This window comes from Pelodiscus sinensis, chromosome 14 (assembly GCF_052426305.1).
Source record: "Pelodiscus sinensis isolate ZL-2025 chromosome 14, ASM5242630v1, whole genome shotgun sequence".
Lineage (NCBI taxonomy): Eukaryota > Metazoa > Chordata > Testudines > Trionychidae > Pelodiscus > Pelodiscus sinensis.
The window spans coordinates 9,100,773-9,123,670 of record NC_143065.1 but is presented as its reverse complement, the minus strand read 5'-3'; the positions used below and the strand labels follow the sequence as shown (position 1 = coordinate 9,123,670).

The window sequence follows — 22,898 nt, the reverse complement described above, 5'->3', positions numbered from 1 at the left end:
GAGGGAGGCATCATGTGGCCAGCTCCTAACATCAGCAGTGGCTAACCCCTGGCTTGCAAGCCGCATACGGCTCTTGCCCCCCAAAAGTGCTGCTTAGATCAGAGCTGCGGGGTTTTAAAAAAATGGCACCCAAGATGGTAGCTGTCTTAAAGGGGCAGCCTCCTTAAATTTTTTTTTTGCACAACTGTTGTTTTGGGGGCTTTTTTAAACCACTCTGGTCTCCCCTTTTCCTCAACAATGTTTTCACAATGTGTGGGGTTTTTGGGGGGTTGGTATTTCTTGTTAAACCATCTACCAACCTTAAATGGATGGGTTCCTACCAGGCCCACCCATCCCATAGCACAGCTAGGCTCTGTCTACACTGGTGGGTTCTTGCCCAATAAATATGCAAATGAGGCTAAGTATGGAATATTGCTGAGCCTCATTTGCATATCTAGTGAGCCGCCACTTATGCGGAAGAGGCTCTTGCGCCAGAAGGAGCTGTCTATGCTGCCCCTTCTTGCGCAAGAAAAACCCTCTTGCGCAATGCTGTTATTCCTGAAAATAATCAGCGTAGCAGCATTGCCGAGACTGTTTTTCTTGCGCAAGGGGCAGTGTAGACTCTCCTCCTGACAAGAGCCTCTTCCACAAAAATGGGAGCTCATTAGATATGCAAATGAGGCTCAGCAATATTCCATGCTTAGCCTCATTTGCATCTCTCTGGCACAAGAACCCACCAGTGTAGACATAGCCCCCAAGAACGCAAAAGCAAATGCCTAGGAACAGGCCTGGCGAGGGAGCTCTGGCCCAGACTAGACTTAGGCTCCAGCTTGACTAAGCAAGGCTCTAAGGGACAGTCTAATGCAGACAGCCTGTCTCCCAGACATGTGGCCGGCAGGGGCTTTCAAACAAGAAAGCCTTTCGGAGAGGAGCAGCGGCTACAGTCTTGTCCCAAAAACCTACCGCTACCCAAAGGGCTCAGGCAGCTGGGAAGCATTTTGCACATGCATTGCATCATCTTCTGCTGGAACTTTGCAAGCCAAAGGCAGCTGGCTCACCCTCGCCTCTCCCCACTTGGAAACCATTAAGGGGCAAGCATTTCCAAGTTCAAGGGCAGGCCCTCAAGGACAGGCCACGGGGGAAGCTGGCTCTGGCCCTCGCAGGAAGGGGTAGCCCTCTCCTGTTGGCCAGCTATAGATTCCATCCTTCCCCAAGTTGTAAGCAAGGTCCCTAAGGCCCTGAGCACGGATTACTCCTCTTGCCTTGTTTCGCTGCAAAAGCATCTACCCACAATCAAGTGCACTGCTCATACCTACTGCTTGTGTCAAGTGACCGCTCCAAAACAGACCCGTGTTCAGTGCTGGCAGCTGGGGTGGAGGAGGGGAAATTTAAGTGAGGCAGCTCCCCCATTGGTCAGGTCCAGGAATAAGCTACAAGCATAGGCAATTTCGCCATGCTTTCCCTGACAGGCCGCCTGAGATCTGGCAAGTCGTTTTCCCTAGTCCCCTCTGCCCTCAAGAGGGGAACGAATGCAACAGAAGCAGCAGCAGGTTTGGTTTTTGGCTTGAATGGTGCTTCTGAGCAACACAACCAAGTGCCAATTGCTATGGACTATTTTAACCATTTGGCAGCCCTTGTTAGAACAGCTCCAGGCCACAGAGCAAGACCCGTGCCCATTTCAAGATGGGACTGGACTCACTATAAACTTTTAGAAAGGAAGAGGGCAACCGCGTATGTCGCGGGAAGGGACGGAGCTGGTAAGAGATGTAGCGTTACAGAGGACGTGACCGCACAGGAGACAGCTAGGTCTGAAGTGCCCATGAGTTTGGTCTACCTGCAGGCTCTACCCTATAGCTCGTCGTCCTGCTGCAGCAGGTGGCTGCGTGCGCATGTGAAGTGTCCTTTGGGAGGCCTCCCCTCCCCCAGCTTTGCCCCCATTGTCCAGAAACTGGGTGATGTTTGTGGGCGCATGCAGGCATCTGCTGCCCCCCCTCCCTCCGAGGGGCCTGCCACAGAGAATCACATTGGGCCCAGCAGCCTGCCCAAGGATCTCTACAGTAAGCAAATCCCAGCCAGAGCCTGCCGCTTGCACCCCAATCTTGGGCCACAGCCCCCTCCTGCAACCAGACTCCCTCCCCGACCCTACCCCCTCCGTTAATATTGGAGAAATGTGGCATGTACCACGTTCTTGGAGTGGTTCTTCCCCCTCCCCCCACCCCATCAAGAAGGGCTGCCCACCCCAGATCTATCTGCAAAGCAACAAGTACAGTACTGAGGATTCCCCACAGCCAAGGATAAAATCTCGTCCAACTACCATGGAAACAAGTTTTCCCCTCGGAAGAGGCTGATTGAGACCTTCCCTTTTCAGATACTGTTTGCAAGCAAATACTCGCCAGCTGGCCAGTCTGGACATCCACATGAGAAGGACTCCACCCTGCCTCTGGAAAAACCAAGCACAAGAGAAGGCTGGTAGGTGCTTCAGCTTTTTTTATTGATGTACACATTTGTGCTCTACAACCCAAGTCACCTGTTACAGTAACTAACGTGTCCAGATTTACAACACAGGAAGGAAACGGCTCTCAGGAAACAGGACTACTCGACTCAGACAGATACGCTACACTGCAGCAGGCGCACAAGCAGCTCTCAGCACAGGAAGCGGAAAAGCAGCACTCAACCCTTTAAGAGCTAAGCTTTGGTTTTATCCCAGTTCTATTTCTTCCTGCTGCCCTCATGTGACAAACGAAGGGAACCCAGACCTGGCCTGCATCTTACACTTTGGCCTGGAGGTTCGCATCACGGCTTTCTCGCCATCTGCATGGGGAGAGGGACAGTCGGTCACATGCAAGTTGCTATTTTAGAACTTAAAGGGTTAAGCACGTCTTAGCTTATCAACACCCACTCGCATGTTAAGATACTGAAAGTATCTGTAGTGGAGTTTAAATTATGGAGTGCAGAGAGCCCGTCCATCCAGCGGGGAGACCAGACTAATGTACGTACTGACCCATGATTCCATCTACCACCGCCCCTAAACTGGAGTGCACTGGTGACAAGGACAAGTTTGTGGCGTGGGAGTCATTGGAGGACATGGCAGAGAAGGGAGGCACTAAATTAAGCTTTGGATTATCTGACCCTACAGGGCACAGCTGTATTCTGCCTGCTGCAGAGTGTTCACACTCAAGCTCAGACCATCCCCATGTTATTGCCTCCTTCCTCTACATGCCTGAGAAAGGGCAGGGAAAGGCACACGTTCACCCTAAGACAGTATCCAGACTACAAGGAGGGGGTTGAGCAGCACAAGTTCAGTTGTCATGCAGGAGTCTCCTACATCAACTCCCTACTACTTCAGGGCAGAATCACCGTTAGGGAGCAAGGCAGTTTTGCCTTTCAACAGCGTTTCAAGTATTCTCGTAGAGTGACATCAAGGGTCTCCTTCCCCCGCTGCTGCATTTGGTGGTGTTTAGCAACCTCTATCCACGCTACACACGGATAACATTGCAAGCAATTGCCAGCCTAATGCCGGGGGTAGAGCAGAGGGGAAGAGGGGCGGTGTTGCTGGGGAGAGGGAAGGTGTTTTGGGGAAGAGAGAGCTGGTGTTCATGGAACTGGCACCACACGCATGGTGTTGGTGTAGCCAGACCCAGGGCGCCATCCTGTAAGTACAATGACAAGATCGCCAGTCTTGAAGAAGCCTCGTGCCTTGCCTAGAAGAGAAAGATCAGTGAGTCTCTGCAGGCCAAGCTGATGCCAACTGTTCAGTTAGATCCATGACATCAGGAAGCCCAGTGTTGCTGCTTTTAGGGTGTCCTCTACAACAGACCTCCAGAGACAAGGACTTGCCTTTCTTTCTGGGCAGTCCCAAGGCAAACCGAAGGGGCTGCCGGAGCCCCCACGTGGATTTAACAGCTCTGACTTCATCAGCCCAAGTGGCTAGTGCTTACATTCTAATCCCAGGGAGCTGCCTAGTGCCTGTGGATGTCCCCGGGGCCACAAGCTGGCATGACTACACCCGGCTGAGGGGCTCGCCAGTTTCCCTGCGCTGGCCTAGCAGTAAGAGCACTCCAGCACAGAGTCTGCTCCACCAGGGAGGAGACAGGACCCCTCACTTCTGTCCGACACTGCATCAGCAGGCGGAGCAGCCCTTCCCTCAGGCCTCGGTTTGCTTTAACAGCGGCCATTAGCAACTAAGGTGGCCACTCAGCCCAGAGGGGTAAGATTTCGTCTGTACGACTTTCCATTGACGCCACTCAAAGTCGAGGCCCACTGAGAAGGGGGAGCAGGTTTTCCCAAGCCATCAGCAGCCAGGCCTGGTGCTCGACAGAGCAGTGGCTGTAGGAGACCCATTTGTTGGCACAAGCAGTACTTCTTCCCACTAACAGCTTTAAGGCTCGGCCAGAAAGCAAAGGACGCCCCAGATTAGAGGGGTCTCAAGGAGCTGTTCTTCCCCAAGCATCCGTTACCCTGCTTCCTCTGGACTCTGGTCAGTAACTCACCAACATTCATGCCCAGGTTCACTCTCAGGTCCACGTCCTCGGCCCACGCATCCTGGGTGGGCTCTTTGCACAGCACGGGGAAGATGCCACGGTACAGATGGGCCTGCCGTGCAGTCTGTCCATTACGCGTCACAGCAATGATGGGAGCTCGCGGGCGGTACCTGGACACCAGGTGTGCAGATCTAGCAAGGAGACAAAAGGAAAGGGAGGGTTAATATCCAGAAGCAGCCCATTCGTGGTAGCCCAATCAAAGCTTGGGAAGCTTCCCATGTAGTCTATCAAGGCCAGAGAAGAGATGGTGCTCTCTCCACTACCAGGGCATTGGAACGTGGCAATCACCGCTCAGGTACTCTGCACAGATTGGCCAGGATGACTTGCAAGAAATCCTGCAAGAATCCAAGTTGACATCAAGTTTAGCTGGAAGATCAGACCGGTCCCCTCAGTCTCCCACTCAAGAGGGGACTTTACACAGCATCCCTTCCTGGAAGGCCTGCCCCTTCCACACCATCTCTCCTGCCTTCGGACACAGCAAGCCATCTGCTGGAGGTGGAGTCTCTTCCCTGCTCTCCCCACGCCTGGGGTCCTCCCACTTTAGGTTTCCAAAACTTTCGGAAGCGTCACTACACTTGAGTGGAAGCATCCAGCATGGGGTGGTGAGCGCCATTGGCCAGCATGGCCAGGCAGACAGACGTTGTGGGGCTTTTGCTTCGCTGCTGTGCCGCAGTCACTTGTTTTTGACCGTGGGACGCTCCAGGCAGCACGCATGGATCCTGTTCGCTTCAGGGCACGACAGCAACACTTTGGCTTGAGTGTGACTGAGGGGCAGGAGGAGCTAGGGCATTCCAAGCAGCATCAGCACTAATGACATGAAGGGGACAAGTAACCCTAAGTTTGAACACAGTGTTGACCACTTGCCAGAAGAGGAGTTTGCCTGCTGGTGTCACTCTAGTTTTCCTTGAAGCATATCTGATCACCAGGGGAAGTGGCGCCTCCTGCTCCCGTGCAAAGACAATATCCTTTGGAGGAGAAGGAATGCATTGTTGCCAAAACAAACCAACCCCACCCCACGACTTTGGGACGTCACTGGCACTTCCAGAGCATCCGCAGTTCAGCTAATATGCCAGGGAAAGTTGCGGAAGACTCTGCAGTCACAAGAAATGAAGTTTTCCTCAAGGATCTAGAATGGTTTCCCTTGAAAGAGCGAGCATGCAGCAGGTAGAAGGAAGGACTTCTTCTGCAGCATACTCTGGGCAGTTGCTGAAGCGTTAGACTTCCTAGAGCAGGCGGTTTGCAGGGCAATCACGGGGTGCCACGGTCAGAGGGAAAGAGCAGGGAAAAGCCTAGAGTGCGCTAAGATTGTTGGTTTGAAATAAAAACAGATTCCAAACAGCTCAGAGGCATAGGGAGCAGTCCCTTATCCCCCTGCTTAGAGGGCAGCCATATGATCTGCTGCTCAGCTTTGCTTTTATGCAAGAAGCTAGAAGCAAAATGGTCAATGGAAGTTTATACAAAAAAGACAGGACTATGCAGCACTTTAAAGACTAACAAGACGGTTTATTAGGTGATGAGCTTTCGGGGGCCAGACCCACTTCCTCAGATCGATATGTGGAAGAAATTGGCATGACCATATATACCAAAGTGATACAATCAAAACAAGTGACAAAAATGACAAATCAGGTTTAAGAACAGAGCGGGGGAAGGTTAGTGTCTGAGGGAATGACATTAGGGATGATAATTGGGAAAGCTGTCTCTGTAATGGGTGAGATAATTAGCATCTTTGTTAAGATCCGTACGCAAAGTATCAAATTTAAGCATGAATGACAAATTGAAAGCTAGAGGAATACCCAGAAACCATCTACTTCAAGACAGACCCAAGAAAAACAACAAAACACCACTTGTCATCACCTATAGCCCCCCCCAACTTAAACCCATCCAACGTATTATCAATAAACCACAACCTATACTGGAACAGGATACTACCCTCCAAGAGGCTCTGGGAGACAGATCCAGTCTCCTATAGACAGCCACCTAACTTCAGGATGACTTCACCACCACCACCGGACATACCACACCAATACCAACCCTGGAACTTTTGCTTGCAACAAACCCTGGTGCCAGTTTTGTCCACATATTTACTCTGCTGACACCATTATTGGACCTAACCATGCCAGTTACAAGATCAAGAACACATATTCCTGTTCATCCAGAAATATAATTTATGCCATCATGTGCCTAAAGTGTCCGTCTGCTATGTATATTGAACAAACTTCAGACACTTCACTAAAGAATCAATGCACATAAAACAGACATCAGGCTCTCAGAGAAAACTGTTGCTTGCCATTTTAACCAGACTGACCATTCTCTCCATGACCTTAAAACATGCACATTGCTTCAAAGAGATTTTAACTCCAGACTTCAAAAAGAAACCTCAGAACTGTCATTCATGCTTAAATTTGACACTTTGCGTATGGGTCTTAACAAAGATGCTAATTATCTCACCCATTACAGAGACAGCTTCCCCAATTATCATCCCTAATGTCATCCCCTCACAGACACTAACCTCCCCCCCTCCCCGTTCTTAAACCTGATTAGTCATTTTTATGTGTGTTGGCTTTTTTTGACTGTGTCACTTTGGCATATATGGTCATGCCAATCTTCTTCCACATATTGACCTGAGGAAATGGGTCTAGCCCATGAAAGCTTATCACCCAATAAACCATCTTGTTAGTCTTTAAAGTGCTGCATAGTCCTGTCTTTTGTTTCAGCTACACCAGACTAACACGGCTGCATCTCTACCACTAATGGAAGTTTGTGTGTGTGATAAACATGGGGATCAAGTGGTGCTTATTCAGTCTCCACCTGCAGCAGCAGAAGCTGGCTCGGTGGTACACGTGCCCCCACTTCCTGTTGGGAGGGACGTGAACTGTGTGGATGGTGGTGCACTCAGGACTCAGCAGAATCAGTCCACTTGAAGGGCTACGATATCTAGAGTTCTCTCACTGCTCAACATGGAGCAGAGAACAGGATCACACGATGCACAATTGTATTTCAACTGGATTCTTATCACCCAGTTCTCGTGCATCAAACTTTAGCAAAGCTGCTTAAATACAACGATTTCCCATCCAAGTTTTTGTTGCTTACAAGACAGCGGTGCCAGGCGCATCGATCCTGCAACTCTTACAAACCCTTTCTACTGTCAGAAGCCTTTCAGTGGCTTGAGATAACCAAGGTATTCAGAGGTAACAGAAACCAGAGCTAAAAATATTCAAATATCAAAGTTCAGCTCTCTTCAGAAAGGTCAAGGGTAAGGTTGGCAGGAATCCTTTACAGAAACAGACATCCAAGCACAGGGACACCAACTCCCATGCTTGCGGACAGCCCATTCTGCAGAAACGAAGCCAGCTGCAGTCTGAAATTTCCTGGAAAGTGGAGAATTCACAACTGGCCCAGTTCTTCACACAGATGCCAGTGCAGAGTCAGGGTGAGGATTCACAATGCCCATGCAGAGGGACATCCGTTGTTGGAAAAACCTCTATCAAGCTAAGACTTGCTTTGAGAGTAGCAATTTAGTGCTTGGTTTGGAGAATCAGAAGCGGATGAGTTGGGTTTAAGACCATTCTCGCTGAGCTTTGCTATGTTTTCTAGCTACAGGCTCTACTAAGCGACCTTAACGGCATTAACGTTTGTCAAATCCCAAGCCACTGTGGCACCTTGAGCATCTTCCACTGCTTAGTGCAACAGTGCAAGCCTGCGCAGGGGACAGACACTAGCTGGATCTAGTATTAGAGGCACATTCCAGTTTCAGTTGCTGAACACTTTAGCTTAAAACCTCTGTGGACTGTAGGCAAAGTTAAGACTTCACCCAAGCAGGACAGACATTAGAAAATGTTAACAAAAGGGATCAAGTATCTGTACTTTTAGCCTCCTGTTTTAAGTTCTCTTTAAAGGTAGGCTCCGTAGCCCTGTGCTTGAAGTCTGCTATTTGACTGGACTACACGATGGGAGGGTTTGATATTGTACTAATGGTTTAGCCAGTGATCTCATGTCAGGCAGGTCTTCCCTTCCGCAATCACTGTAGTCAGCCCAACTTGAAGGTACTGCCTTGCTCAAATGGCTAAAGTCTGCATCCAGGGGACTTCTGGCCTGACAAAATCCAAGATCTCAGGTTAACGTGACTAGAACAGTTTTCTGTCTATTTTTCAGCTAGCTTTATTGGCAACAAAGATGCAATTTATCAGCAGAAAGCCGTCTGTCTGATGCTGATGTCAGGAGGTCCAAGAACACTGGAGAACTGAATCAGATTAAACATCTGCCGATTTCTAGAACATCTGTCCATCTTCTGAATGGAAGAGGGTGGCGCATACTGATGCCCTGAGGTTGACGTTGCCTGGTTTTCTGGCTGCTTCAATGTAACCATTTAATTCATTCTCAAAACCACTTTTGAAGGCGTTCTTTTCCCCCACCCTGGTCACTGAAGTCCATTTGAGTAGAAAACCTTTCACCTCCTACCTTCCAGACTTGGTGAGGACAATAATAGCCCCACTGCAGCACTTGAAGGAAGCTTCTACAGCGCCAACAGCGGCAGCTTCAGTAGGATCCCGGTTCAGAGGGGCCAGCCGACGGAGTTCCTCAAACAATTGCCTGTGAAAGATGGCGGCTTCGGCCTCGCGAGCAATCTACAAGAGCAACACGCATTCGGGGAAGACGACATTCAGGTCAGTCAGCACTCAGGTGACACAGGGTAAGGTGAGGTGCCATGCCCAACAGGATGTCACTAGTTAACCTTAATTTTGCTATTCAGAAGATTTACCAATCACTTTACACTAGCAAATCCAGATTAGCGGATGGTGCCAAGCTGGGGGCAGTAATCTTAGCACACTGCTTGCCAATTTGAGGTTGCCCAATCAGTATGTTATTTAGCAACTATTCACCCAGCAGGCAACTGATAGAGGGGTTTCTCTTCTGAATTCTGTGACACCTGCCACATCACCCCACCCTGCCTGGCCAGCACACTCTTCACATCCATGTCCAACTGCCAGGCACTCTTGCTCTGCTTCTACCTACCTCCAATCCTGCTGTGCTACAAGGCTGATGTGAACTCAGATTCTGCTAGCGTATGCATGCCTGACGTGGTGAACGAAAGAGCTGCCCTCAGGGCGTGTTCTGTGCGTTGCAGCAGAACACGTTTCTACTTATCGAAACGTGGCCTGAAGCACACGTCGTTTGCCTGGGTCAGAGAATCTAACCCACTCTGGAGTGAAAACGTTTATTTATCTTTAGGGCCTAAGTCTTTCTTGCCCTCTCTGAGCCCTACCTGCCAGACTCGGTCAGAACTATCAGAGCTGGAGCTAAGCACTTAAAAGAGGCCTCCACAGCGCCTACAGCCATGGCATCAGCAGGGTCCCTGTTAGCAGCAGTGACGCGGAAAAGTTCTTCGAACAGCTGACGGTGAAAAATTGCGGCCTCAGCCTCGCGAGCGATCTGCAGGCCGGGGTAAGAGGGAGGGAGAAGAAAGGAATGACACAAAGAAGGAAAGAGATAGACCAGAGTAATGTGATATTGAGTTAATTTGCTTAATTGTCATAGTCATGCAGTCAAAGAGTATTAGTGATAGGGTAGTGACACTGCCTTTGGCTCAGAAGCCAGATTTAACAGACAAGCATGGTCAGAATTCTAACAGTGCCAAGGCCAGTGGACCTTCAGGGTTTTCAGAATGGGACCTCTGGCTATGTTAGCGGGACCCCGAGCTTTCCAGTCATGCTGCACTAGGGCTTGAAATCAAGGACAGTGACCTGTCTCCACTTGCTTAGGACAGGGATGGTGGGGGCCACTTCCATACCAAAGCTGCTTGCCTAAGGATACGCTACAGGCACGTGTACCTGGTGGATCAGCACACTTCACGGCGGCCGATTTCTAACATGTTGATTTGAAGAACATGAACTGGTCTAGGAGGACCCTGCCGGTGCGCACCATCGGTTGCTCAGTGCAGTCTTCCCCCCCTCCCCAGTGCTATTTTAAGCACAGCAACTGATGTACACCACTGAGCTTTAGGAATCAGTCCCCATAGTGTAGACAAGCCCTAAACGTCAGCCTGCTTCAGATCCTGCTTCTGCACTTTTCCAGAGGCACAACTTGTAGGTGTGCTGGGGAACAGTCAGCAATAGAGGGCACACGACCTGTCAAGTCAGCAAGTGCATACGTATTCACTCTCTTCAAGGCACAGAGCACTGTTAGAATCCACACCAAGAATCCAACTGGAGCAATGCCACCTTCCACCTCACTCTTGGTGAGCAAAAGGCTGCAGGTGCATTTTATGGTTTTGGCTGTTGCCTTCGAGAAGAGCCAAGAAATATTTTTTACAGTTGCACCACCCTACCCCTTAGTAATACGGTGTACAGTACAGGAACCAAGCCTTCCTTCTATGGTTGTTTGCTACCCAATGCGCAGAAACCCTCATTTTATGTTGGTATCTACTCTACTTGCTCAAGTGTACAACTACAGAAGACCCTTCTGTTTGTTCATACAATGAGAAAAGCTTCTACATCCAGTTTATGGACTCCATGACCATTCTACATAAGTCTGTAGAATAATCTAAGCATCTTACACAGGTTACTATGTATGTCTAAGAGAAGGCATTTAAGGCAAGACAAGAATTCTTGTCTGGCTAGGCAATGCTAGCCAGCCCTTCACAACCATATAAAGAAGGCTTGTAGAGTTGAAATGCATGCAGAAAAGTTGATAATCTCCTCAAGAGGACTAGCTGAAGTTATTTATAGCAAGCAAAACAAATGGAGGCTGAGACAGATTTAATTTATCTACATAGAGATACTTCACTCTACCGCATCTTCCAGGTAAGCACTAAGCACTGTACAAATGTTAGTGAATTATCAATTGTAATTTTTCTTCATCTACATTACAAGTTAAGTGGCTTGTCTACAGTCCTGGATTTTAGCCAGGAGATCCTTTATAACAATAATTCAATGGAGACACCCAGATAATAATGCAAATTAAATGCAATAAAAGCCACAGTATTAGCCACAAGTTTCCATTGCACTGGGTGTAAAACTTGTTAAAAAAAGGGGGAATACAAGTAAGTTTCCACCTCATACTGCAAACATGGAAGCCCGGAGCCTCACGGTGCATCTTCAGTTCTTGAATCAAAGGAGGGCAGCTTTGAGTAACACACAGCATAAGCTTGAATTTACTAGATGGCTCCTTAGCATACAAGAGGTTTTAGACAAAAAGCCTTCCCCCTGCTTTTAAGCTAGCTCTCCTAAAGGTCCCTGGCAATTCATTCACATGGATCTCATTAACATTCTTTCCCACTGCCATTTTTACCAGCTTTCTTCAAGCTTGTGGGAGGATCTGGCCACATTCTTGATTGTGCGGGATGTCGGAGAAAGGAGTTTAAACCGTCTACACCACATGCTTATTTCGGTATAGCTATGTTGGTCAGGAATGTGAAAGAAATCCATACCCCAACCAATGCAGTTATACCAACAAAGTAGCTAGTATGCCAACAGGACAGAGCTCTCCCATCAGCTTGGACGTGCTCCGGACATGCTTCAGCTGGACTGATATTAAACCTAAAGAGCAGATCATGCCACAGATTGGTCTACCCTGCCTGGCAGTCTGGGCAACCGATTACCTTAATGTGAACTAGGATCTTTCACTACACATTCATAGCAAACTCATGGGAGAGTTACTGCCCTTTAGGTGTGCACACTGTAGTCCAAACTGCAGAGCAGTACTTCTTTGAACTTCACTGAGCCCTTTGGACAAAGTGGCAAGGGCAGAGTTTAAAGACTTTTGCTTTTCCCCCTGGTTGGGTAGGTTGGCAGCTTTTTAAAATGACAGGGCCAATGGAAGACTTGGGAGCTGCTTCCTTCCCAGTAGAAGGTATCCTGTCCAATATCTGGAAAGTTGGTACAGGTTGAACCTCGGGTTGGCAACATCTGTGGTCCAGCATGATTTTAGTTAGCCCGATGTCCATTTATCACAGGTGTGGCCAAGTGTCCCAAAGTCCCATAAAGTTTGTTTATAGCCACTAGTTCTGGCTCTGCAAGTTCTGTGCTGCTATTTAGTTCTGATTTACCGTGACATGTCTTCTGAGAGCCCAGTAAGCTGTGGACATGCTGGTAATGCTGCCAGAAAATACTGACATTGCCTGGCTCAGGCGAGCGATGTGGGATACGGCTGTGCGAGTTTCGGTGCAGGGGCAGGTGCTGGATCTGGGTGGTGCTTACCTTGAATGGCTCCCACAAGCAGCCACATGGCCCTGCTTCTCCTACATAGGAGTCATAGCTAGGCAGCTCTGCATGCTGCCTCCAACTGCAGACACTGTCCCTGCTGCTCCCATTGGCCATGGCTCCTGGCCAATAGGAGCTGAGGAGCTAGTGCTTGGGGGTGGAAGCAGTGCACTGAGTCCCTGGGTGGTGGTTCAATCTAGGGATGTTAAATTGCGAGTAGACTAAGCAAATTAGTCGATAAGGGCGCCTCTGCCTCTGAAGTGTAGCAACAGCCCTAGGGCTGCTGCTACACTTCAGAGGCAAAAGTGCCACTCCCCCACTGACCCCAGGCTCCATGCTTTGAACAACCCCATCCTCTCTCTCCCACCCACCCCCGCCACTACCTTGTTTCTGATGGAGGCAGCAAGGGGGGAGCGACTAGTTGGCTAGTCCTTCACATCCCTAGTTCGACCTTGGAGCCTGCTGGCCCTGTGCTAACTGGACTTTCAAAGAAGCTCAGAAATGCTGGATTGAAGAGCTTTCCAGTTGATCAAGTGCTGGACAAATCACGTTTTACTGTAACTTCTAGAAAGAACAGCTCCTCTCAGTTACTTTCACAGTGGTCAATGATGGCAAGCAAGGAAGTGTCTAGCTACTCCTAGTAACGCAGAGGTATTTAGAACTGCTGCAACAGGCAGGGTTTCATTTGGGGATAGCCCAAGTTCAAGAGAAGGTGAGGACAGAACCTTTCATGGTTAGGATTCTGAAGCCAGCAGGCACATCCATTCTGTGTTTCATCAGAAACCTCAGTTTAAGGTTTGTAACAGCATGCGCTGGTTCTTCTCTCCCCCCCCCCCCCCCAAATGTTTTAAGATGCAGTTCTCAAACCTATTTTGCCACTATGAAGCCATGTTTTCAGAATTTAACCTGGAAGTTGGGAACCTACCATCAATGCAGAAGAGGTATGAGGAGCTGCAACCCCAGGGAAACTGCAGATAACCATTAAAAACTGTTCATTGCAGAGGCAGGATTTTGCTGAGAGAGAAAGCCAGGCCTAGAACCACTTCTACTGATCTGTTTATCATGATTCACCTGCAGTAACTTAAAATCCTGGATCACAGGAGTCCATTGCTGAAATTAGGTTTAAGTGCAGCAAATTTCCAGATATCGGTATCAGGGTGAACCCTCAAGATTTCCCAGAAGCAGCAGCTTTAGGCAGGCAGTTAGTGAACAGTTTACAGTGCAGAGCAAGCACAAGCTCTAAGGTCATTGCCCCACACCAGTCTGGTTTCATGGTCTGGTCCCTAAGTGCATGTGGACCAAGCACACTTACATAAGGCCTGTCAGTGGAGATAACAGCTAGGCTTATTTAATCTACATAACCTGAACTGCAACTAGGGCATTATCAATGGTGGATTCACAGCAGTTAACCAGAGAGTATCAGTACTTTAACACTTAGCATTAAACTTCAATTAATGGGAAGATGAGTTGCATGAACTCAAAGCAGAGCAGAGGTTTCTGGCAGTTTAAACATGTAAAAAAATTAAGTCCTGTCAGTCATCATGCATGAAACATCCCCATAAGACAGTAAGTCAAAGTAACAGTACAGTAAAACTGAAACAAGCACCCCCTTAGACAAGCCACCCCACGTGTTCATCATTTCAGTTAGAATGGTTTTTCTGTAAATGGAGTGGCGCTCAAGGCCAAAGGGATCCTTGGAGCAACTCTGCAACATAAAAGGCTTCAGGAGTGGAGTTAAGATTAAACAGTGGATTCCAAGGAATCACCACTAGGATAACAAGGAAGAAAGCTCAACCTTGCATTAAAAACCTAAGTTAGGGTTTCTTAGAGTCCACTTCATTGTGGACATCTCAGTACCACACTTCAGTTCTTGCCTCTAAGTGATGAGTACAAAAAACCATGGCAAGTCCCATTAGCCCGTCTAGCATGCAAAGGAAATCATCTCTCTGCCATTAGACCGATGAAAGGCAGCACCACACGGATCTGCTCCTGCTCAGGCTACAGTGGGCATGCTCCATGTAAGCATACGCCAAGGTGAGTGGGAGGAAGAAATACGGGAAGGGGAAAAAGCCAAACCACGGACTTACTCCACTGCAAAGGTTGGTGGGAGCATGGACAAAGAGCTGCCCCTCCAGAACTGCTACGTGTGGCCACTGGACTGCGAATGCATTTGACACCCAGGTATCTGCATGGAGGGAGGAAGCAGGCTACCTCCTTCCAAAGTTGCCCCTTTGGACTATGCAATGCTACTTCTGGAAGCCCAGGCATTACTCACAGCGTGCTGCATGCGGACAGCCTCAAGAGGGTAGTCTCCTTTGGCAGTTTCCCCAGACAGCATGATGCAGTCTGCTCCATCCAAGACCGCATTGGCTACATCACTGCCCTCAGCACGGGTTGGGCGAGGTTTCTTAATCATGCTCTCCAACATCTGGAAAGGAGAAGAAGTCAGGCAGAGCAAATTAGCATCCCACTACAGAAGAGATCCGCTGCTTCTTAAATGCACCTATGTCACCACTAGGATTCCTTTAGAACATTTCATTCTGTAGTGTACAGTACAAAGTTAATAAATATGCTGTCTGGCCACCAGAACAAGTCAGCATGCATGGAAACCGCTGACTGTACTCTGGTATACCAAATCTCACGACAGCTAGAACAGAGCATTACAGCAGATTTCACCAAGGAACCTGCTACAACATGAGAATTACCACCACAAATTGATGCTACAATTGGCATTTATCCATGACAACAGTGTACCAGCCATATTCAAGTACCTGTTGGTCAGCAGCAAGGTAAGCACTGAATATGCAGGTGTGTGATTGTTTAGGTTCATAATGCAACCAGGCATGGATTAGAGAAGTTCAACATCAATAACTTATGCACAGTGTTATGGCTTATTACTATTACCATGTCCCAAGTGAGACGGTTCGGGATTATACAGGGTCTTTCCTTCATGCAGTCATTTCGTGGAGTAGTGATGGAAGGAAACTTGTAAGGTTTGCTGACTATTCAGACACTCTTCCTCTCCTTGCACCCCCAAAAAGGCAGACTACTATTTCAGCAGTCTGACTTGCTATGAAGAGGAATATGTGAAACTGAATTTACAGCCACCTGAGGCTGAAGTACCCACAATCTGCAGCCAAATTAGTATTTTAGCACTTTGCCAGTGAGGCTGAGGGTGGAAAGCGTGGTCGAAATAAGTAACAAAACCATCTCTCACTCCTGTCTTCTCCTGCATCCCTTTATTTTTAAAGATGCACAATCTTTCCTGTGAGGTAGTCTCAACTGGACCATGCCAGGAGTAGCTGTGCATGGTTACAACAGCCATATGGTTTTTTGGCTATCCCACTAATGGAGATCAGGCTATTCTTGAAGCACTGGCTGTAGATACACTAGGAAGAGGATCCTTGCATTACTGGAGAGCTGCATACAACTCCCCCAAGAGTAGCCAGAATTACAGAAAGATAGCAACCTGCCCACCCCCCACCACCGCATTCTAAAGCTCACCTTCCAACTGTCAGGGGAGTGAGACGAGCGTCAGCTGCCATTACTGACAGCTTAGAAATGTTATTTGTCAATCCCATGGATCCTCTAATTGAGGATGTAGAGCAGCAGCAGAGTTTGAGATTTTTCTCCACACAAGAGACTGCTCCATTCTCCAGACTTATTTCTGGCTAAAGCTCCATCTCAGAGCCCATGGCTGTGTCTACACTGGCATGAATTTCCAGAAATGCTTAAAACAGAATAGTTTTCGTTATAAGTATTTCCGGAAAAAGAGCATCTACATTGGCAGGCTGCTTTTCCAGAAAAGCCCTTTTTCCGGAAAAAGCATCTGTGGCCAATGTAGATGTGCTTTTCCAGAAAAGAGCCCCGATTGCAAAAATGACAATCGGGGCTTTTTTCCGGAAAAGACTACTGGGCTGTCTACACTGGCCCTTTTCCGGAACAGTGTTCCGGAATAAGGACTTATGCCCGAGCGGGAGCAGCATAGCTTTTCCGGAATAGCGGCTGATTTTGTACAGCAGAGCATCGTTGCTTTTCCGGAAATTCAAGGGCCAGTGTAGACAGCTCGGAGCTTATTCCGGAAAAGCAGCTGATTTTCCAGAATAAGTGGCCCAGTGTAGACACAGCCCATGTGTAGAAGAGTTCACACAGAACCCTGAACTCCTCTGATTGCTTTCAAAGCCCTAAGAGGAACTGTCTCAAACTCAGTACCCTTATAAAATGCAATTGGACTTCTGAATCAGAAGCTGAATCTTTTGCTTCCATTAAATGCAGGGACAGGCCAGTGAACATAAGAGGAAATCAAAGTGAGACACTGGCCAACCCACTAGTGTTCTGCACTTGCATGAAATGTTTCCAGGCCCCATATTAAAGGAGTAACCTTTTATATATTCCAAGCCAGGCAGGAGGGCCAGTTACTACAGTAGTTGGAAGGCATTTCTTCCCACACCCAACTATTTGGTTGAGCCGAGGTACTAGAAGGGTTTATTGACCAGCTGGGGTAAGCAAGAACAGAAGCCTCTATTTACTTGCATCTTACCCATGAGAGGGCAGAAAGGTGGCAGAAACCCAGCACTCTGCGATTCTGCTCCGCACTTCACACCAACAGGAATATCTGAAGCAATGTCTAAGTGCGCACTGGGCACAGCAACCCACAAGTGCTGCTGGTGAAGCTACACAATGAAAACTGCCATGACAAATGTCAGTAGATTTTAGAAGTACCTGAGTAGCACAGATGATGGGTTTCCCAGCCCTGTTGCAGCGTCCAATCATCATCTTCTGGGCTAGAAAAACTTTCTCCGCAGGGATCTCAATGCCCAAGTCACCACGGGCCACCATAATGCCATCACTGGCCTCCAGAATTTCATCAAACCTCATGGCCACAAAAACAAACACACTTACTTTCCCCACCCCATAGTAACTAAAACCCAGACGTATCTTACAGCTGGAGAAAAGGTGGAAGTCACTCTCTCCAACCAGCTACTTCTCAATTAGTACAAGTCTGCACAATCATCGGAGCAAGAGCGTATTTGTTCCCATAAGCTATTTCAACTTATTTGAATATACAATTTCATCCATAGGACTGATGTTGATTTTTAAATTGAGATCAATATATATTTTCAGTTGTGTAATTTTTTTTTTTGGGGGGGGGGGGGGGACAATTTAGCGACAAACAATAGGATTAAAAAAAGCTAAAAGGAGTACACCATGTAAAATATACAAACTAAGTCAAAGCTGTATCTCTTTGTACTATTCATTGATTATCCCATTTGTAACAAGTTAAATCACTGGATTCCAACAACCTTATCAAGCAGCATTTTTCTCACTCCTGCTATGGGTAAATTATTGATAGGAAGCATGTAGAGGGTGAAATGATGTTCACCAACAAAAATCTACTCTCATTCAAAGCCTACTTATGTGAAAGGCCAGTTACAATACCAGGTGTACCTTTAAAAGGAAACAAGATTATTTTGGTAGAAAATTGGAATCTGATTAGCTAAGTTGAACAAGGATCATGAGTTGTGACCCAAGGTTCACCAGCAGTTCTGTGTTTAGCCTCATATCCCAAGTCAGCTATCGTTGGCTCAGCCTTGCTGCTGCAGCTGGGTTTTGTGGGTGTGAGGTAGCAGGCCAGGGGTCTCAGACATTAGGGGGATGTTAAAATGCGTTACGTAACTGCTAAGATTCAGCAATTACAGGTATGCAGCAGGTCATTCCCCTGCTCCTGCTTGATACAGAGGAAGCAATATGGGGAGGGAGGAGGGCGGTCAATATGGGGGGGAGGAGGGCGGTCCCTGGGAGCTGGCAAGTAACTGAAGATTAGCTGATGAGCCCAGGTTCATTGATTAACTATATACTGTCTCATCCCTAGTGCACATACCCATTGAACCAGCTGAGAAATAATGCTCAATACTTTCGAGTCACTGCCAGCTATTGCTAGAACTAGGCATGAATTTGTGTTACGGAAAAGAGGTAGAGACCTTGCTAATTAGCTTTACGCACCAGGCAATCCACTGTAAGTTACTAAAGTTACTGATGAAGTAAGGTTAAGTGCATGATAAAACTGGGCTAAAGAGTCAAAGCGTCTGTCACATTACTGGACTTTGAAGGGAGCAGCCAGATCACTGCTGCACCCATGGGGGGGGGTTGGTCCCAAAAATGGTATAAAAGGGGGCCATGTGGGGTGTTGAATAGAAGCTTACTGTCTGATAATCCTATGTACGCTGTTCATGTGTTTGTATAATGTCTGTGTGCAATTAGCAGCATGTACTTGTATGGATACTGAATATTTCCCTGCATGTGGTTGAGCATTGGGCAGGGCCCGGCCTATGGACATGCTAATCAGTGAGGCCCTGTGGGACAATGGCACTCAATGGGCCAAGGACACACCTAAAGAACGAGTGGTGACTCATACCTAAGGGCTACCAGCAGGGAACACAGAAATAAGCCGTGGACCAGGTGACCTGCAATAGCCAAGAAGAGACCAGGAAGGAGGGACAAATAGGCCATGTGGTGGTCTCCATCTTGTTCTCAGCTCAGCACTTCATCCCAGAGGCAGCATTGCAGGGATTGAAGAGCCCAAAAGACCTGTGAACCCATCCTTATCCTAGGATGCGCAACAAGGACTTTTAAACCAGCAGCTGTAACATCTCTGCTAGAGCCTGCATTGAGGACTGGGAGATTCGGTGCATGTAACATACTATTCCTTTAACAACCTTACTCTCGTGCTTTTCTTTATTGTAATAATAAACCTTTAGCTGTTAGATGCTAAAGGATTGGCCCAGCGTGATTTGGGGGTAAGGTCCAAAGGGTAAATTGACCAGGGATCTGTGGCTGGTTTCAACTGGACAGAACTTGTTCGGGGTAGGTGGGATTGGGTGTTAGGACCCCCCCCCCCACTTGTGTATGAGGCCCGGGGCCATCTAGGACACGGATATTGCTGGAGTGTTGGAGGGGTTTTGCTTGGGAGGCTTCAGGCAAGCAGCTGAAGCGCTCTGTGGGACTGGTTTGTGGCCGGTTTGGAGGTCACCAGTCTGGGGGCTGTAAGGAGCCCCGGATTTGAGCAATTCGCCCTGAGCGGACGCCCTCAGCTGTGCCCAGACACGGCCTGGTCCGTCACATCATCCCACTTTGTTACCACACATTGACTGCAGCAGCAACACACTAGTGTAGTTCTGAAGTGGGTAAGAACCCATGGGCAAGCTACAGTTTAGCAAAATGAAATGTGTTCCCAGTGGGTTTCTTTTCCCCACCCCCCAGAGACCCTTCACTTTCACTTGTACAAGCCATGCTTGTGACCGCTCACCTGCGCACACCCTCGTGGTTCTCAATCTTGCTGATGATCTTGATGTTCTTCCCCTTCTCTCCCAGCACTTGCCTAACTGCATGGACATCAGCTGCCTTGCGGATGAAGGACGCAAATACCATGTCTACATCCTGCTCCACACCGAATTTCAGATCCTGAATGTCCTTCTCCGAGACAGCAGGCAGGTCCACTGCAGCACCAGGCAGATTGACACCCTTCTTGCTACCAAGCAGACCACCATTCTCGATTTCAGTGAGAACATAGTCTGCACCTACAGGGAATTGGAGGAGGTGAAGTCAGAGTCTTACCCGATAGGCCTGCTGCTTGCTCCCTCACTGCTTGACCATCATTCTATACAGCCCATTTCCTACTCTCCTTTTTCTACCAGAGAAGAGAAGGTGAACGGGCACTTGCAGTCAGTGGGTTTGCCCAACAGGCAGCACAGCAAACAGTCTTGTGCCTTTACAGTAGAGCTGCATTTTGCATGATTGTGTTAAACCCTCCTCTTGGGAATTAGTCATGTCAGTTTCTAGATTCACTTTCACTCCATTTTTGGAAGAGGGAAGATGCCTGTTCATTAGAACCCTGGGAACAGGATTTCGGAACTAAAGAAATGCCATTAGGTGGCTTCCAGACATGGCTGTTCACACATTCCTGCATCTGCAAGTCTACGTCCCACCAGAAGAGGGACAGTATTTTATTATTTTTGTACTTTTTACACCCAAAAATGTCATCACCTGCCCGGCTACAATTAAGTTGTTTAAACAAATGTGTTGCAATGGTAGAAAAAAAAAAAAAGTGTGTTTGAAAATTGTAGGTACTTGTTTTGAAAAAGGGTTACTTTATAAAAAAGTTGAGAAACACTGATCTAGGCCATAAAGATTAGTTTTTACACAAGAATCAGCAATTCATCCACTGATGCAGATATTCTGCACTGCCACTGAGGATTGTGGAGACGCTATTTAGGGAGCAAACAAGCGTTAGCCAAGCAGTACAGTTCACTATGCACCAGAAAACTGAAGTTGGTATTTTGCCAATTTCAAAGATTCCCTACACCAATTTCAGTGTTGTATAACATTTATAATAGTCACAGATTGAAAAAAAGTTAAAATATCTGCCCCCATTCATGTAGAAAGTTTCCTACCCACTGGTTCCTGAACAGCTTTGAGAACTCAGTTAAATATGCCTTGATCCATGCACTGGCACTCTCACATTAAGGTCACAGATTCTCAGCTAGCTGGAGGTAGCCAGCTTTCCCTTAAGTGGCAGAAGTTGTCAAGTACTTTGAGACCAAAATTTGACCTTGACTTGATTAAGAGTGTCTAGCAATGAAGGGTTTAGGATAACATGCAACTTAGTGACACCTGGCTTAAGTCACCATGCAATAACCATGATTTCAGTAAAGAGGAACCAAATGGATACAGTTTTACTGCATCTACCAAAGTCAGAAGTCCATTCCTATTGTGTTAGATCAAACCTGGAAGTGAAATGGGTGGCCAGTCACCAGCAAAGTATCAAGTTAGCCTGGCTTCAATAGCCAGCTGAGCTTAACAGAATGGTTATTGCAAGTGATAAAGCTACCAGAAGCTAGTACTTGGATAAGCAAGGAATTCCAGTACCATGAACTCCTTCTCACATACCTTTCTCCTTAACCTGCAGGGAAATGAGGCCATCATCTATATAGATTTTGCTGCCCACATCCACCACCTTGATGAGGTTCTTGTAGTCCAGCCACAGTACATTTTCATCACATTTCTCCATGAATGCATTGTCCAAGGTCACTTTGAGAGTTGCTCCCTTCTTAAGTTCCACCTCTGCTGTGCCACTCTGCGTGCAACAATGGAAACATTAGTAACAGAAATGCCTGTGTGGGCTGTTGGGACTAGAGAGCATGCTATGGCCTGTGATATACAGGAGATCAGACTAGATGATGTAGTAGTCTCTTCGGGTTTCATTTCTCTGCAACATTAATAGCCATTTTCTCCAGGGCAGCGGTTGTGATTTCTACCCTGGAAAAAGAGGTGCCACGGGCTGGAAAGCTTACTTTCCTGCAGGGGACGTGCTCCAGCCTAGTAATCAGTCTTTATGGTCACATTCAGTTTTGCACAGTGGACATGCGATTCATCCACACTGTGGAACAGTGTCTCCCCCGCCCCCAACCTAAAATGGCTGAAAATGGTCCAGCTTTGTTCTTTCATTCAGAGGTTTAACACAAACCCTGAGTCCAGAAGCAGAGCTAGGATTATAGCCACACGATCACCTAGTGCCTTACAGGTGTTGCATGTAGAATCAAAGTTTGTATAAACCAGTTAGTGCAGAACAAACTTACTCCCTTGATAAGTCCAGTTCGGATTTCAGGTCCCTTGGTATCCAGTGCTACAGCCACAGGTCGGTAGGTGATGGGATCAGAAGCAAAGCTCTCTGTAGCTTCTCGCACGTTCCTGATGGTTCCTTCATGGTACTGGCAGGGTGAGAGAAAAAACCTTTTATTCTTTTGCTTCCCAAAGGCTTTGCTCGGCTTTCCCTATGCTCAGCTACCCCAGCGTGGAACAGAGTACAGGATCTAAGTTTCAAATTTCTCATTGTCACTGTCTGGCGATCTGCACATGCGCAGATCGCCTGAACCCAGCTCTTCCGGGTTGCAAGCTACTCGCCCAGGGCGAGTAGATTGTATTATTTGTCGAGCCCTGCTCATTGTAAAGCCATGTGTCTGGACAAGGTCTTACAAAAGTCAACTATCGGTACAGCTGAAATGTACAATTCCCTTATGGTGGATACAGCTGGGTTGTGTACTTATATCAGTATCCCCCTTCCTGGCAGGATAGCTATCCAGTAAGGGGCACCCTGTAGTATTTTTGGTTGGGGTTGTGTATG

General features: G+C 47.7%; 1 protein-coding gene across 2 annotated transcripts in view; it reads right to left on the bottom strand.

Annotated features, from left to right (window-relative positions):
* Nucleotides 1-2,449: 2,449 nt before the first annotated feature.
* The window catches only part of PKM (pyruvate kinase M1/2), a 38,738-nt gene continuing 18,289 nt past the window's right edge, over nt 2,450-22,898 (bottom strand). Inside the window, exons 4-11 of one of the 2 annotated variants that reach the window (XM_075897549.2) lie at nt 22,354-22,485; nt 21,665-21,851; nt 20,025-20,295; nt 17,441-17,591; nt 14,994-15,146; nt 9,784-9,950; nt 4,470-4,651; nt 2,450-3,680 (exon numbers count right to left, since the gene is read on the bottom strand). In XM_075897549.2, the coding sequence (XP_075753664.1) occupies nt 3,574-3,680; nt 4,470-4,651; nt 9,784-9,950; nt 14,994-15,146; nt 17,441-17,591; nt 20,025-20,295; nt 21,665-21,851; nt 22,354-22,485 (1,350 nt within the window). In that variant the 3' untranslated portion in view covers nt 2,450-3,573. Of the gene's footprint in view, nt 3,681-4,469; nt 4,652-8,978; nt 9,146-9,783; nt 9,951-14,993; nt 15,147-17,440; nt 17,592-20,024; nt 20,296-21,664; nt 21,852-22,353; nt 22,486-22,898 lie in introns of both variants that reach the window. The other variant, XM_075897548.2, reaches the window with a different exon arrangement.